The sequence below is a fragment of the Grosmannia clavigera genome (assembly GCF_000143105.1).
Source record: "Grosmannia clavigera kw1407 unplaced genomic scaffold GCSC_144, whole genome shotgun sequence".
NCBI classification, from domain to species: Eukaryota; Fungi; Ascomycota; class Sordariomycetes; order Ophiostomatales; family Ophiostomataceae; genus Leptographium; species Leptographium clavigerum.
In genome coordinates this window covers 1341200-1356161 of record NW_014040797.1, presented here as the reverse complement: position 1 = coordinate 1356161, position 14962 = coordinate 1341200, and the positions used below count along the sequence as shown (strand labels likewise).

General features: G+C 50.9%; 5 protein-coding genes across 5 annotated transcripts; 2 read left to right on the top strand and 3 right to left on the bottom strand.

The window, feature by feature from the left end:
- Nucleotides 1-3331: 3331 nt before the first annotated feature.
- Nucleotides 3332-4132, bottom strand: CMQ_3252 (uncharacterized protein; the record flags this gene model as incomplete). Its single annotated transcript, XM_014317330.1, has 1 exon — nucleotides 3332-4132. The coding sequence occupies one exon, from the start codon at nucleotides 4130-4132 to the stop codon at nucleotides 3332-3334; it is 801 nt and encodes a 266-aa protein (XP_014172805.1).
- A 675-nt stretch (nucleotides 4133-4807) lies between these two features.
- CMQ_2985 (pantothenate transporter) lies at nucleotides 4808-6579 on the bottom strand (the record flags this gene model as incomplete). Its single annotated transcript, XM_014317063.1, has 6 exons — nucleotides 4808-4987; nucleotides 5046-5694; nucleotides 5750-5935; nucleotides 6002-6215; nucleotides 6285-6359; nucleotides 6426-6579. 6 exons carry the CDS (start codon nucleotides 6577-6579, stop codon nucleotides 4808-4810), a joined length of 1458 nt encoding a protein of 485 aa, XP_014172538.1.
- Nucleotides 6580-7561: 982 nt separating this feature from the next.
- CMQ_3205 (sarcosine oxidase) lies at nucleotides 7562-9298 on the top strand (the record flags this gene model as incomplete). Its single annotated transcript, XM_014317283.1, has 5 exons — nucleotides 7562-7598; nucleotides 7672-7806; nucleotides 7887-8636; nucleotides 8702-9016; nucleotides 9099-9298. 5 exons carry the CDS (start codon nucleotides 7562-7564, stop codon nucleotides 9296-9298), a joined length of 1437 nt encoding a protein of 478 aa, XP_014172758.1.
- A 26-nt stretch (nucleotides 9299-9324) lies between these two features.
- On the bottom strand, nucleotides 9325-10964 carry CMQ_3122 (dehydroquinase class 1; the record flags this gene model as incomplete). Its single annotated transcript, XM_014317200.1, has 2 exons — nucleotides 9325-10412; nucleotides 10469-10964. 2 exons carry the CDS (start codon nucleotides 10962-10964, stop codon nucleotides 9325-9327), a joined length of 1584 nt encoding a protein of 527 aa, XP_014172675.1.
- A 1758-nt stretch (nucleotides 10965-12722) lies between these two features.
- On the top strand, nucleotides 12723-13532 carry CMQ_2733 (uncharacterized protein; the record flags this gene model as incomplete). The annotated part of the gene is made up of 1 exon (XM_014316811.1): nucleotides 12723-13532. The coding sequence occupies one exon, from the start codon at nucleotides 12723-12725 to the stop codon at nucleotides 13530-13532; it is 810 nt and encodes a 269-aa protein (XP_014172286.1).
- Between the last annotated feature and the right edge of the window lie 1430 nt (nucleotides 13533-14962).

Sequence of the window (14962 nt, the reverse complement as noted above, 5' to 3'; positions counted from 1 at the left end):
GATCAAACAGCGCGAGCGATAAGAACGGAGACACTGGCCCGGTCCCCATTGTTGTACATGGTAGCATAGGCCTCTTTTCGGTGCCTGACTTCAGGTACCCTTGACACGTGTTGACGTGGTTTGGGACCTGTGTTTTGTACCAAGCAGGACCAGACGCACCCTTGTGTGCCCTTCCTCTTTGATGCAAGCGGAGCGTGCTGGGACGCTATTGGGATGACTGTACTCAGCTTCTGTCTTGCCCGTGGGGAAAAAGTGGACCGTCGGCCGATAAGAAGGCTCGGATCAGGGACTTCCACTAGACGTAGGACCATGGTGGCGCATCTGTCCTCTGTAAGCCTGCGCTGAGGAGCTAGCCGGAAAGAAGAAAGTACACACGAACACTACATAGTAAGATACGTTCCGTGGTGGTCTACTCCGTACTCGTCTGGGTATTGTGGCTAAGCTGCTAGGCGTGCTCTGCTATTTTTGGGGGGCGAGCATCAGATACCGTGAGTGGATCATTCTTCCCACGCCAACCTTGAAAGGCCAAATTCGTCCCTTATCTTTCTCTTTCCTTATGTGCTGTATGTATGTATTCCGTATGACTTATCTCCTCTAGTCTCCTTTTATTGCTTCTTACCTCTTTCTTTATGTTAACGTACGGGCAACTCAAACAGGCCTTTGGAAACTTGACTATTGACAGACAATACGTACTCTGTACGCGATCCCCACGCATTGGACGCGTACAGAGTATTGTTAGTATGTGACGCAAATTGACCAGCTCGTTAGTCGAGGAGGTTGTGCTACAACCGGACCAGAGAGTTTGCGCTGTATGCCACGTTTGTCACACTGGCCAGATCTTTGGCTTAAGGCCACATACTGCTTAATACCACCCAGACGCTGCACTCTAACGAGACAAGTGCTGACTAACGTCAGGTACTGGTTCACGTAGTGTGTTGTAGACGCAACTGTTGCTGGTGCTGTCAGTGCTTGATTAACATCATGTAACTATCAGGCTGGATATTATACGTTGGCATGTTTATAGGCTTAAGGAACATGTGTCAATGATTTTTTTAGGCTGGCTTGCTCCTGCTAATTTGGGTAATGTCGACTTTACGCCCGTCTTGATTATCAAAGCAGGTCTCTAACGGTCTCTTCGGATATGTTGATCGTTAAAGAAGACACTACAGACCAATGACGCGACTGAGTCAAAAATAGTAGGCGGTACTAGTGTCCAGGAGCCGTTTCAACCCCAGGTTTTGTTACTTAACGACGGGCGTCTTCTCCACTTTAAAGGACGGCTGTAAGGTGACGGTAGTCAATTCAATTCCCGATTCGCGAGCATATTTCATAGCGTAACTATAGATCTGTGGAAGTCAATAGAGAAGTACACGTGGCCGCGGCGGGTAAATACTGTCACATGTGGCAGGCAATTAGAGGGTTTTTGGTTCAAAGTTAGCAGACAGTAATTGACTTCGGTGTGAATGGTGTGAAACTGGATTTAGTTTTGTAGCAGTAAAGGCCACGTATAAGTTTCCTACGCAAGACACGTTTACAAATTAAAGCCTTTATATTTTCCCCATACTAAGAGAGGAAGTTGGCAATCAATCATCACTTGTTACAAAGAATCATTGGACGGACACACAACCGCCTTGATGGTGTCGTTAGACACAAAGGTAGTCTACATTCATTGAGCAGCGGCTTGTCGATGGCCTTGTTCTTAGGCTACTGTGATACAGAATTTAAGATATTATACATATTATCATCATATTGAGCAGTAGCTACCAACGAATATACCAATGGTTTGACTGATATCTACATGGTAACATCACACATATAACTAGCAAGAAGTCCTTGGTTCGATTCTGCAAAAACTCTGTCGGTGTAAGTTTTCGCTTCGTGTTTTAGCCAGTCGTTCAACAATGGCTAGACGAGTATGAAGCACCTCCTAATCCCAGCTCTACGGGGACGAGACTATTGACAGATTACAGAAAAGCACTAACAAGACGCCGCTTGGGTTCTCAGACGTTGCGGACGTCTGTGTTATACAGTGGAACCACGTGGCTATGTCTTCGTGTAAATGCATCGAGTATAAAATAAACGAGAAACGGTATTGTGCTAGCAGACCAGATATGGCACCAGAGAATTTCAGACTTACAAGCCTAGAAACTAATTTTCTATTATTGTCGGATCATGTGAGTGATCCCAGGAGAGGATTATTTCTGTTAAGTCTCCTGCCAGCTACGGAGTACTCGAATAAAAAAAATCCCGATCTCGCTCTCAAATCAAATCCAACCCCGTGGGGTTGAAACAAGTTAAAACAAGTTACGAGTACTAACGAGCAACAGGCTAGTCACATAGTGTCTGACGGAGATCGGCCTGCAGGTACAAGTAGAGCCGGTCCGCGCAGACCACCACCCGGCAGGGAGAAGCGCCGCGGTGCGGCGCTTTAACGACGTCGACTGTTGATGCGTCTATAACGTCTATGGCACTTTCGAGCTTTAGTGTAAACTTAAGCCATTGCTGCCATCAAGGCATCCTCACGCAGTGCAGGCAGTCGTCAAACGGCATACTCCAGTCCGTTGGACAAGTCGTCCGGATGGGGGAAGGCAGATTTTGCAGGAAGTGGCTCCGCCAGCTTATGCCAACAGTTTCCCTGCCGGCATGGGCTGCCAGAAATTTCTCTTGAATTATGGTATGTGAGCCGATTAATGTTACATAGGGCGAGCCGTTTAATCCTTTCGGCTGGTATCTTAGCCCGCCGGAGTCGACTGCGTTGTACGGGACTACCCGTTACGGAATGGTCGGCAATTGCATGTCCCAAATTGCAGCCGCAGTGCTCGACGACGGGGCTGTCGGGTCCGAAAGCCTTGGAGCGGCCTTCAATGTTGGGTATCAAGCTCTGTAGGTCTGGTAGACTTTAGACTGTGAAGTATGTATAGAAGACATGGGATACGGCAACGTCCCTTGATCTTGCACAAATTGTTTGCGACTACATGACCGAAAATGCCTTATTAAGCATTTAGTTCTTGTAATCCACGAAATTCCGCTTTGGTGTATCTTCTCCCCTGCACTCCTTAAGTAATACAATCAACAGTCTTATAAGTCATCACGTTATTCGACAATCTTCCCATCCTGCGCCACACGTCTTCATTTCACACCCATTCTGGTCACCCCATTCGACAACACTAACGCCCTTGCTGAATTTGTTGCGCCAGCCTCTCTGGATCGAGCTAGCTTCCTAAGAGAGTATAGAACGTCCTGACCAATGGCAGCCATAAGAAAGAGAGACTGGCAACGGTAACCGGCACATGCCGTCCAAGGCCCAGGCCTTCCCCATGTCAGGTCCGGTTTAGTTGACTGCAGAGGGCTCTCTGATAGGGTCGAGCAATTCCTTCTGAATGCGGTTAGGGAACATTTCAACAATTTGTTCTCCACCCGCTGGCTCCGATTGGATGGCAAGGATCAAGAAAATAGCGTCAACAACAAGCTGCAGACAGAAGGTGACGCCTAAGACCCAAAATGTGATAGCCCCATTAAAGGCCCCAGCGCCGTATTTGCTGAATTGGATACCGGTGGACCCTGTCCAAAAGAATGGGACAATAAGGTTGTAGACAGCCAGCTCTTTGGGAAACAACGGCTTTTCCCGCTGGTCAATAATGATAGCATAGGAGAAGCAGAAGTTTTGCACCATGAACGTCTGCCACGGCATCAGGGTGCAGATCCAAAAGAGGTCGTTTAGGGACTGGGTGATGCCTGGGTCCCGATCCGGGCGGTATGACGTCGTTGCGAGCATAATGCCCGGCAGGACGAAAGTCCAGAGTCCGGCAGCCGCGGCGCTTAATTGGAGTTGCTGCACGACATAGTGAAGGTTTGGGATACGACGCATCTGGCTGGAGATGGCAGCGCAGAACGGCATGTAAAACAGGCCAGAGAGCACAATCAGAGATGCCCCGATACGAGCTCGGTGCGTATGTTCTTGAAAGAAATACGCGGTTCGCTCTGCCGTCCACCATGGCTTGACAGGGGGCCAGAAATTTGCCACGATAAACCCTAGCCCAAAGAGGATCGAAGATAGAATCCCACTAGCTGCACAGACGTATTGAAAGGCATGAGGGGACATGTAGCGCGACCGGGCGAGCCTGGCCCACATGCGATTCACGGATGCGGGACGATGAAGGCCCATAATTGTGGTTGAGGGAAGTAGGTAGGAGAAAGAATGATGTTTGTGAGAGGGAATATCGGATTCGGATTGTTGTGCCGAGAGAACAACGCGTGTGACTGGGTAGGATGGAGACGCAAATTAACGAAGACTCTAGTTGTTGGATCTGGCTGACCTCCAGCTTATACTCCTGCATGGCCAAAAATCGACCCAATTGCGGTATAGTTTGTTTGCATCCACTTTTTCTGACGGTCAAACTCCTATGTGATCTGCGTCTTCTTGGTCGCATGCGAGCGACTGTAGAATATCGGCGCCGAGAATCAGATTCTGGCATGATTGCACAGACCGTGTCTGTAGTTTACGCAGCACTTGAAATATCGGTGCCGAAGAAGCTCGGCACCGAGGTCACATTACAGAATTAAACATACAACTGGGTTGCTTTTTTGCGTCCGTAAGTCTGGAAGTCATACGATGGTGACGTGTATTTAAGTGCCTGTCCTTATTAGAGTTTGATCGTGCCACGCCCCACTATAGATCACTTTATATCGTTCTACATATTACTATCGGTCCCTTTCTTAGTAAGACTCCTACGATTTAAGAGCTTATTCTAGGAAATCTTATATTTTTAACACACTAGAATTACACTTTAGAGTTCTAGTATCCTCGCTAACTCGTTTCTCGAATCTCTTTGCTGGACGTATCGACAGCCTTCTCCTCCTCGAGGGACATGCCATTTACATCGCCAGTCTCTTCCGCGGCTGTTTGTGTCGCCCGCTGCTTATCGCGCCGTTGGCAGATTGTGATAACAGCGACATTGACAAGGAAGAGCCCACTGATGCATGTGGCCTATTTTGATTCGGTGTTAGGAAATCAAAGGTAGTCGGGAAAGGACTTCAAAACTCACCCAGATGAAGCCGCCATGGAAGGTTGGCGAGTGCGACACCTGCCAAACCACCAGAGGAACCACCAGGCCTGCAACCTCGCCGAGAGTATTCTGAACGGCAAACACGATGGAGCGGGTCTCGAGATCGCCAGCCAGCGCCTCGGCCGTCCAGGTGACCAGCAGCGGCCCGACGCCGTGCGCGGCACCTAGCGCAATGTATGCGTAGAACTTAAGGCCATAGGGGATGTGCCACACGGCAAGAACAACGTTGGAGAAGACGCAGAGAATGCCGGCCAGAGTGGCAGCCTCCCAGCGCGAGCCGCTCAGGTCGGTATAGTAGGACACGGCTATGGCACTGACGACAGATACGGCTGAAGAGACGGTGCCGAGATCGTTGACCTTGGGAACGGAGTAGCGGCCATGCTGAGACTTGAGCCAGAGGAGATAGGGCGTGTTGTAGCCGTAGAGACAGGTAAAGAAGATGACGGTGAGCGGGACGAAGATGTAAAACTCTTTGATCTTGAGCACGCGGGCGAAGAGACTCTTGTTCAGCCCCAGCGTCGGCATGAAGCCGTCGGCCTCAACACGGCTGCGTGCGAGCTTCTTCTCGTCCTCGGTCAGCCACCTTGTGGTGGTCCGCTCAGGGATGTCGGGGAAAAAGACAAAACCGCTGTTGTATCTGTTAGCTGAGCTTCCTTCAGCAGGATCCTAGAACGACCGCGTACACGATGCTGATAGGAATCGTAATGATTGTGCATATAATGAACAACCATCTCCACCCCTCGAGGCCGTGGTTTCCGTTGAGGTTTTTGTAGGCGGCCGCTTGCAGATAGCCAGCGAACATGGTGCCGAGCGGGTTCGCGCACCAGAACAGGGCGTTGCGTCTGCCGAGCTCATTGCGCTTGTACCAGCTGACATTGGAGAGGAGTGATTAGCTTGTGGTTCCTATAAATGGCCTTTTGTGCCGTGCAACGTACGAGTTAATAACATGTAGACAGCCGATGTAGCATGCAGTGGAGCTTAGGCCGACGAAAAAGCGCATAACCACCAGTTGATTGTAGTTTTTTATGAATGCCGTCCCCAGAGTAAACATGCCCCAGAAGATCTCCACGGCCGGAAGGTAGTAGTGGGCCGGGATCTTGGTGACGAGGATGTTGCTTGGTACCTGGAAGACGACGTATCCGACTTCGTCTACACAATGTGTGTCAGAAAATTTTCTCATTTTTCTGGTCCATTACAGGAGGTGGGTATGGGGCATACAAGCTGCGTTGATGTAGTTAAGCCGGTTGCCTGTGAGGTGCAGATCCTCTTTCATGCCAGAGACGTATGCGTTGCCTAATTTGTGATGTTAGTTACTGGTTTGAGATAAGATGAGATGAGATGAGATAAGATACCACGCACTGAGAGCGGACACGTCCAGATACTTGGTGAAGAACGAGAGACACGCGTAAGTCAACACAAGCCAGTCAATTTTGGCGACAAGACGTCTCTCCTCGGCCGACATGCCACGAGGATACCAGCGGATAAACTCCGCAAAACGTGTGCCCAAACCCATGGTGTTGGTACGGATGCAAGACGGGACTAAGTAAGGGTGCCAAGAAGCAAGACAGTATGCCACGCATGCACGTCTGGGATCTGATGCCTGTCCGGTCGGTTTATAATGAAGTATGCAGGCAAAGAGTATGAAGAAAAATGTGTCAAGGTAATTGCGCCATCGATGCCATAATGTCGTTTCCTTACTTCTTTACCATTTTCTGTCTACGTCCCCACACAAGCTCGATCAGACGGGGCAGGAAGTCGTCTTGCCCACAAGGCACACCAAGCTAAGCCTGGCTACTTACGACGGACTAGGTGGAATAAGGCTAGATGGGGCGCTGTGGTCGCTTCCCTGCAAGGCCGAGTGGCAGATATCCGTCTCCGTCGGGATATCCGAACTTTGACGCACGTGGAAGTTTAACTTTGACTCTTGAGGCTCCGACTATAAGCAAAAAAGCAAAAGAAGAGTGTTCATGGCGGACAGAATGGAGACCCAATTGTATAAGGAAAAACGAGACTGTCTTCTTTCCGGATGGGAGTCGACAAACACTCTTCCGGGATGTTCAAGACATCTGCACTACAACGGAAGATACTGCAGATACTTTAGCGCACGAGTGACCTGTCCGATTTTAGCATGCAGTAGCCGGATTTGAGTCGGCGTACGGCGCGTTTGACCAATAGGCGTTTGTCGGAGCCGCTGTCAGCCGCCGGAACCATGTGGACCGGCAATTATTGCACGTGGTGTCCGGCAGGCAAAAGAGGTCCACTCCTGCCGTTTTCTTTGTCACAACTGCTCCGACCTCGCGTTTTGCTCGATTCCGCTATCGCTATGGTGTGCTTGATGATTCGTTTGGCCACGTGATACTGATGCTAGACAACTGCATCAATCGTCCCATCCGTTTCCACTCAACACGTCTGCTTTGGAGAGCTGTGTGTATATCTATGGGATCAGTTGCTAAGTTGCTGCCAAATAAACTATCGCCAGCTAGACTTTTTGTATCATGGCTCCCACAAAGCAGAGCTCGATTATCGTTGTTGGTATGCCGCCCGGTGCTACTAGCTCTACGTGTGCGTGTCTCTCTTTGCTTACGGATCCATATACGTGCTCTAGGTGCCGGGGTTCTGGGTCTATCCACAGCTCTTGGCTTGCTCGAAAGCGGCTACGAGAATGTCACCATATTCGACCAGCAAGACTTTGAGGAGTCGGAGTATTCGCCATTTCGAGGAGCCGACTCGGCTTCAGCTGGTCAGTTTGATTTTTGGCTTATTCTCCTGTTCTGTTTGTTCTTTCCACTTCGTCCAAGTGTCAGCTCCCAACACTCCCAGACACCCTAAAAGTCATCCGCTCAGCGTATGGCGGCGCCTCGCTTCACCACTCGCTGGCTACCGAGGCCATTGCCGCCTGGAAGGAGTGGAATGGCGAGGCCGGCCGGGAGCTCTTTGTCAACTGTGGCTGGATGCGCATGAGCGGAACAGGCGACTTGGCCCCCGTCGACGTGGCAACTTTGGCGACCATGGCCGCGGCCGGTCAGGGCGCCACGCAGTATCGCGTCGGCGATCCGGAAGACCGCCAGCGGGCAAGGCAGGACGGCTGGCCGACGACAAAGGTCGACCCGTTTGACCGCCTACGTCGTGGCTTTGCTTTTGACGGCGTCCTCGACACCCTCGCCGGCTATGTCCACGCCAGCAAGGCCTGCACTTTTGCGCTGCGGAAAGCCAAGCGCCTGGGCGCAAATATCGTCCTCGGAACGGCTGGCCGTGTCGATGCCATCGTATATGCGCCTGCTTCTGCTGTCAGCATCGGTGACCACCAGACCGTCGAGCGTGCCATTGGCGTGCGTACGGGTGACGGCCTGGAACACCTCGGCGACGTGGTCATTGTCGCCGCTGGCGCCCGGACTCACGGACTCGTGCCAGATCTCGCCCAGTCCGTCACAGCCTCGGGTGCAAACATCATCCACATCGACGTCCCACCTAGGCTCCAGGACAAGTTCAGGGCGGACGTCTTCCCGGTCTTTTCCTGGGGATACACGGGATTTGACGAGGACGGTGGCCTCAGCGGCTTTCCCCTTGACGGTAAGACAGGACCGGTCCACTCACCTTTACTTCTTTCAGAAGCTGCTCTGACAGAAAATTTCCAGATGATGGCACCCTGAAGTTCCTCTACCGCTCTCCGAAATGGACAAACCCCATACAATCAGCAGCAACGCCATCGGCTCGGGCTTCCGTAACCTCACGTCCAACAGCCTGGACTAGCAACACAAGGACAAATGTGCCGAAGAATGTCCTCGACGCCGTCAAGGCTTTTATTGCAAGCAACATACCCGACCTGGTCGGCTGCGAGATCTTGATGGCCAAGCTCTGCTGGGATTCCTTTGCATTGGATCTCGATTTTGTCATTGATTGGGTTCCTGGACGGGAAAACCTCCTCGTGGTTGCTGGCGGATCTGGGCACGGTACGTTGCGTTACTACCAACAGTTTAGTGCGTGATCTAATAGCTCTCCCTCTTCTAGGATTCAAATTTCTACCAACGATAGGGAAATATGTTGTAAAGGTGGTTGAGGATCGTCCGGACCAGTATACACAACTGTGGAAATGGAGGAACCCTTCGCCGGAGCAGATGACAAAGTTCGAGGCCTTCATGCTAGATCCACAACACAGATTGGGCCAACAGCAGATGGCTACCATCTCAGATCTTAAGTGGGAAGATAGTCTTGGTGGTGGAGCAAAATTGTAGATGAATCGTAGTTCTATGTCATCATACTACCTTTTCTCCTTAAAATTAGCCGACAATGTAGCATCTGCAGCTGTCCTTGGAGCGTTTCTTCCTGTCCAAAGCCGGAACAGTGCATCGGCATGACTCTGTAAAACATCCAGTGCCGAATATGCCTTCCACTTTGAAATGCGGTCTAGTCTTGCCTGCTGTGATGCTGGCTTAACAACAGCCCCCACGTCTACCATGACTCCCGAGAACTGATCTAACAGACCATCTCCGTCCAATGATTCCAAACCAGTTTCGTCACCGAATACGGCGAGGCTCGAACCTGGAACAAGGGCCGCGCTGACATCCTTCAAGCGAGCGTAGATCTGGAAGGAAATGTGAGGAAAACGGTTACATATCTGACTTGCCGCCTCCTCGTCCTGGCTAACAAGCATGACGTTTTGGATTCCGAAACGTTCCATGGCGTAGTACGCTGCACTTGAACGCGGCTCGACTCCCAGCACGAGGGCAGTGCTGTTTTCCGAGACAAAGCTGCCACTGCTCTTGAGACAAGCCAAGACAGCCATCCAAGCTGTGTTATCACCAGACAGCACCTTTTGGCCACTTTCAGTCGAGATCAAGACCGTGTCGGCAATTCCAATCTGTTCGGCAACAGGAGTCCATGATTGCACATATTTACCGATGGGCTGATTGCAAAGGCTCGGCACGTATGCGCCGCCAAAGTCAGGTCTTGCAAGCAACGCATTGAGATCCTGGCCCACCTCTTCCAGATGGCATGTACTGTAGGGAAAGCCCAAGTCCTCAGATGCAGAAGTAAACAGCGGGGACAGCAGCGAGTCGTATGTGACGGCGGGGCCTGCGAAATAGAATCGCTTACTCGGGAGCTGTCCTAGAAGATGCAAGGCCCGATGGATATCCGAGAGGCACAGCTGGTCGCTTCCCGGAGGCGCAGGGATCAGCTTGTGCGTGACAAAGGTGACGGGCGCGGTGAATCGAGAGAGCTGGCCGCTGGTGCCCATCGCTACAGCAATGATCGGCTTTGATGTTCGCGTCTGATAGTCGCGGACATAGAGGCCGAGTTCGAGGCAGTCATTGATGTCCACGGATTGGATGCACAGCTTGATGATGTCTAGTTGGACAATCAGCACTCAGTGCCACCACATCCCAGACATGGAGCAGACATACCACCAACTGCATCAGCTTCCGTGCACATGGCACGCACAGTCTGGCTTGTCCATTTGATGGAGCCGTCAAATTCGTGGAACGAGGCCACAATTTTCGCCGCTCCCTTTACTGTGAGAATGCCGTCGATCACAAACGATGGCCAGCTCATTTCCACGTCAATGTACTCGCAGCCTTGCTCGGCAGCAAGCTTCATGAGCGCCAGCGCTTCATTGGCAGCATCGTCTGGAAAACGTCCGCCCTGTGAAACGGTGCGCACTGTAAATAAGATGGGCAGCTTCCGGGGCAAGTCCCGGAGAACACGCAGCTGCATCCGGACATAGTCGAGGGGCGGGATAGCGACCGACGATGGCCCCAACAAATCCACCCGAAACTCCCAGCAATCGCCCCCGTAGCTGATCTTCTCGAGGCGATCAACTGCCGCTTCTAAATCGGGGAATTTGAGAGTGACAATGTATGTCTTAAGCCCGGTCGAGTATCTCGCAGAAATCAGGTCCATACTGTGAATTGCGATACAGTACGATAATTGGTAGTTATAGTTGATGCACAAAACATAAAGTCCGTTGCTGTTCTCGCTTTGGTAATCGAAAAGCTACTTTGGAAAAGCCTGGACGCAAGAGCTTTACTGCTGTAAGTTTCTGGTGTTTTCGCAGGATCCACACAAATCCCACTTTCTTGATCACAATTTTCTCCGGTCCCCGCTAATTTGATGTATCTTAGCTGGAGAAATGCAAGTCGATACTTTCTACAAGTGATTCGCGCACCGGCTCCGACGCTCTGACCCTATTCCGTGTTAGTACTTTGTGCAGTGGAAATTCCCGATTTTTCTTCACTAGCTACTGATCCGCGCAACCGATGATCTGGAGTGATGGCATGTTGGTATGTGCCCTTGCGACCATGTAACGACAGCAGTGCAAGAGGGTTACAGACGTCCTCGTTCAGTGGTCTTGCGCCGACTCGTTGACGAGAACGTTAAGGGAGCTGCCCGTAATATTGTCTAGCCAAGTCATGCGAAAGAGGAACCGTTTGTTAGTATCAATAATGCACATACACACTGCATATTTCCTACTAAACAGGCAGGCCTGGACGGCCTGCATCACATAGCACAGGTATCGGTTCATTGCTCAGTCCTTTAAGTAGTCTTCTTTACACGTTCTGATAGGTCTTGCTCAAGAGGAAGGATTTTTCAAAAATGGCGAATGGCTTCCCCCGATCTGACGCCATTAGTTTGCTTTACATGTTTTTAGGCTTACGGCCGGTAAACGTCCGTATATCTTCTAAGAGCCCAATTTCTATATACTGAGAGCGGAGGTAGGGTGAGGCCTCAGCTCGAACCAACAACAACACAAACACCTACTAACGTACGTAAATGTGCACGAAGAGAGGTGCTTGTAAAGCACCTTCCTTCGTCAGAAGGTAGGGGCAGTATGTGGCTGGCTCGAAAGGGAAGAGGGAGGAAAGCCATGCGGGCTTGTCTAGTGATCCCGAAAGGGTTGACAAGGCGAGCCCGCCCGGCGAGCTCTTGGGCGTAATATAGGATTTCACAAGTGTACGGTGTGTATGTCTCTTCGTATGTGATTAATTCAGTGTAAGCGTGCCTGCCTGTTCTTCTCTTAAGGAGAGGGAAGAAGAGAGGGTTTTTATATACATGAAGTGTGTAAGTGGTGACAGAAGGCATGAATTGTTCCACATCTGATTGGTCAGGAAAAGTGGGGTAGGTCATGTGACGATATAGCATCCCGCGAGGGTCCTAACATGTCATCCCGTGCGGCCAGAATAGGTGTTCCTAGGGTGCACTTTTCCTCATCACTCAATACTTGTGAATATGAGAGCCAAAAAAGCCGCGCAAGAAGCGATTATACTCAAAAAAGGGACCTCCCCAGCTTACCTGCGTTTATAAAACTCTCTTTCCCGGCCTATCAAAGCCTCCACAAGACAAGGCATTATCTTGTTGCGCCTTTGCCAGCCACAAACTGCACAAGAAGGGATGTGCGCGAAAGGAATCCTTTCAACTTACCTATGCTTTCAATCCCCCTCTTTCCCAGCTTATCAAAGCCTGCACGAGACTAGGCGTTCTCTTGCTGCGCCTCTGCAGCCACAAACCGCGCAGCTTCGAGCGTTGATGGGGTAGGAGAAAGACTGAGCAGGGATCGGGCTCAGCATATGATAAACCTGGTTCACAGCTTGCGTCTAGACGCTAGAACGGCATCACAGTTTGTGAAGTTTCGACAACACAATCTCTGCCATCTCTGTCGTTATGCATTCGACATTTATTGGAACCCCTTACGACACCCTCAAGGTGGCTCACGCGATCGTGTCTGAATCCCTCTCCGCACATATGAAAGCTTTTCAATGGGCCAACTACAACATCACCACCACGCTCTACAGCAAGCTCGATCTCTGCGATGTCGGCGCCGACTTAGTCCTGAGCAGTACATTGGTCTGGTGCCCTCGCTCAGTGTCTGCCTGGAACTTTCTCTTCTGGCTGCTTTGCTTCGCTACAAATGCCTTCAACCAGCCGACAGGCCGTGTGCTCGGCCTCTTCCACCCCCGGCACGCCGTACTGCGCTCCATGCCTGTCCTTTACGCGACCGACGGCGTCTACTCTCTGCTCACCTGGATGGGTCAGGCTTTCGTAGCTGGCCACGGCATCCGCGTGGGTGCCTCGCATGTCCTAGCCGCCCGACTAGTGCACCCCGATGGTCTGGCCAACGTCGACGCCTTCACGGGCACACGAAGCCACGCTTGGCTGCGCTGGTCATCCTTTGTGGTGGGCGTGCTGCCCCAATATGTCAAGCTCCTGGCTAGCCGTGAGGGCATGCCGGCATGGGTTCTGGCCGTTGAGATCCTGTTCTTGATCCCGTGGGTTGTCTTTGAGCTGCTCACTGCTGCGGCCTGTCCTGACAATTTTAGGGCTCTTGCAATCACCGCAAGGAGTGAAAAGGAGATACGAGAAGCCGTACGTGCGCAAGAAACTGCGGCCAACTGGAGACATAGCTTTCCGGACAGCTGGCTGCGGTCGCACCTCCTCCCTACGTTTTACCCGCAGATAAGAACCCTGCACTAGGACCGCTATTGGGTCATCCTCTCCTGGATCGGGAACCATGCTTTCAATATGTATGTCGTGGTTCCCAAGGTAGTGGCCGCCCATATACGCCATATGAAGTTCCAACGGTCTAGCCTCAAACTTTTCGTCCTGCCTCCAACAATTCTTCAGGTAACAGCGTGGAGTCTCGAGGAATATATCAGCTTGAGCCTAATACTGCCCGACAGCAAGTTGCGGCAGACCATTTTAATATGAGGCGTGTTTTTTACTCCTGTCTAGGCTTCCAAGCAGTCAAGTCAATGCTCCTGCATCTGTTCATTGTTGAAGTTTTGCTCCAAGCGAGTTATGGGTTGTGGACTATATTAACTTTTTCCGACGTTTACTTTGTTTAAATTCTGTTGCCTGTCTCAGTTGTGTTGCTGTGTCAAGGTATAGTTTCCTTTTCGAACGATACTGTACTGTGGCTTGCAAACATTTGTCTCCTGTTAACTATACTCTTAGCGGACTACAGTCCGCAAGGAACCCATCCACCGGAATGGCTGGATTATTTAGGGTGATGTGCGCTTGCTGCGATGGTCGTGCACATCAGATTGCAAGTTCATATTTTAATAAAATGCTGAGAATGTGTCTTAGACAGCAACACAAAACACACTTCAGCACGTTTGGTAACGCTACTCTGGAAGAGGGCGATCAAACTGGGCAGTCCTAACATTTAGTTTTCTTTCCCTATGAGCGCAAAGCACAAGCGGCTCTAGCTAGACGTTGTTAGCTAGGTAATCAAATGAGAGGAGGGCCTCGAAGTGGACGGAATTTGACTTTTTCATGGCAACTATCCTAGTGCTGTCAGTTTTTGATATGTTTCCCTATACGGAATGTTACATACTATCTTTGGACTTTTTATAGTAATCATAACATCCAAAGCAAGCTGTTTCGCAATTATAGTTCAATCGGTTTGTCCCGCCGCGTCTGCAGTTGTCCTTTGGGATCCAGTCGAGTTCGACACACTGTTGATTCCACTGTGCGCGCCGAATTCGGTTATCTCCACGAGGCAAGCTCTGCCATCGGAAATCCTGTGCCCCACACTATTGTCTCAAACCCTCGTTTACGTCGTATACAGAGTACTCCGGGTAGCTATTCGCTGAGCGGATTGCGCTGAATCCGTTTTGGAGATAGGCCTTGGGGCTGAACCAGTCTGCCTTGGCAGCATGGCTTGAAGCGGGGTACGCCCATACGAGCAAGGCGTTATCGTGCCATTATGTAGGGCTATATAATTGGCAGCGGGAACCCGGCCTCGTCATGTATTTATCTCCATCGCTTCGGTAGTGATCCTCGACTCAATCTCCTAGCAATGGCAGCCTTTTTTGCCTGGGGCAATGTGCCCAGGTCATTCGTGGTTGGCAAGGGGTCTGTGCTAGATTAGTAAGTTTGCATCTCATCGCAAATAACTGGCC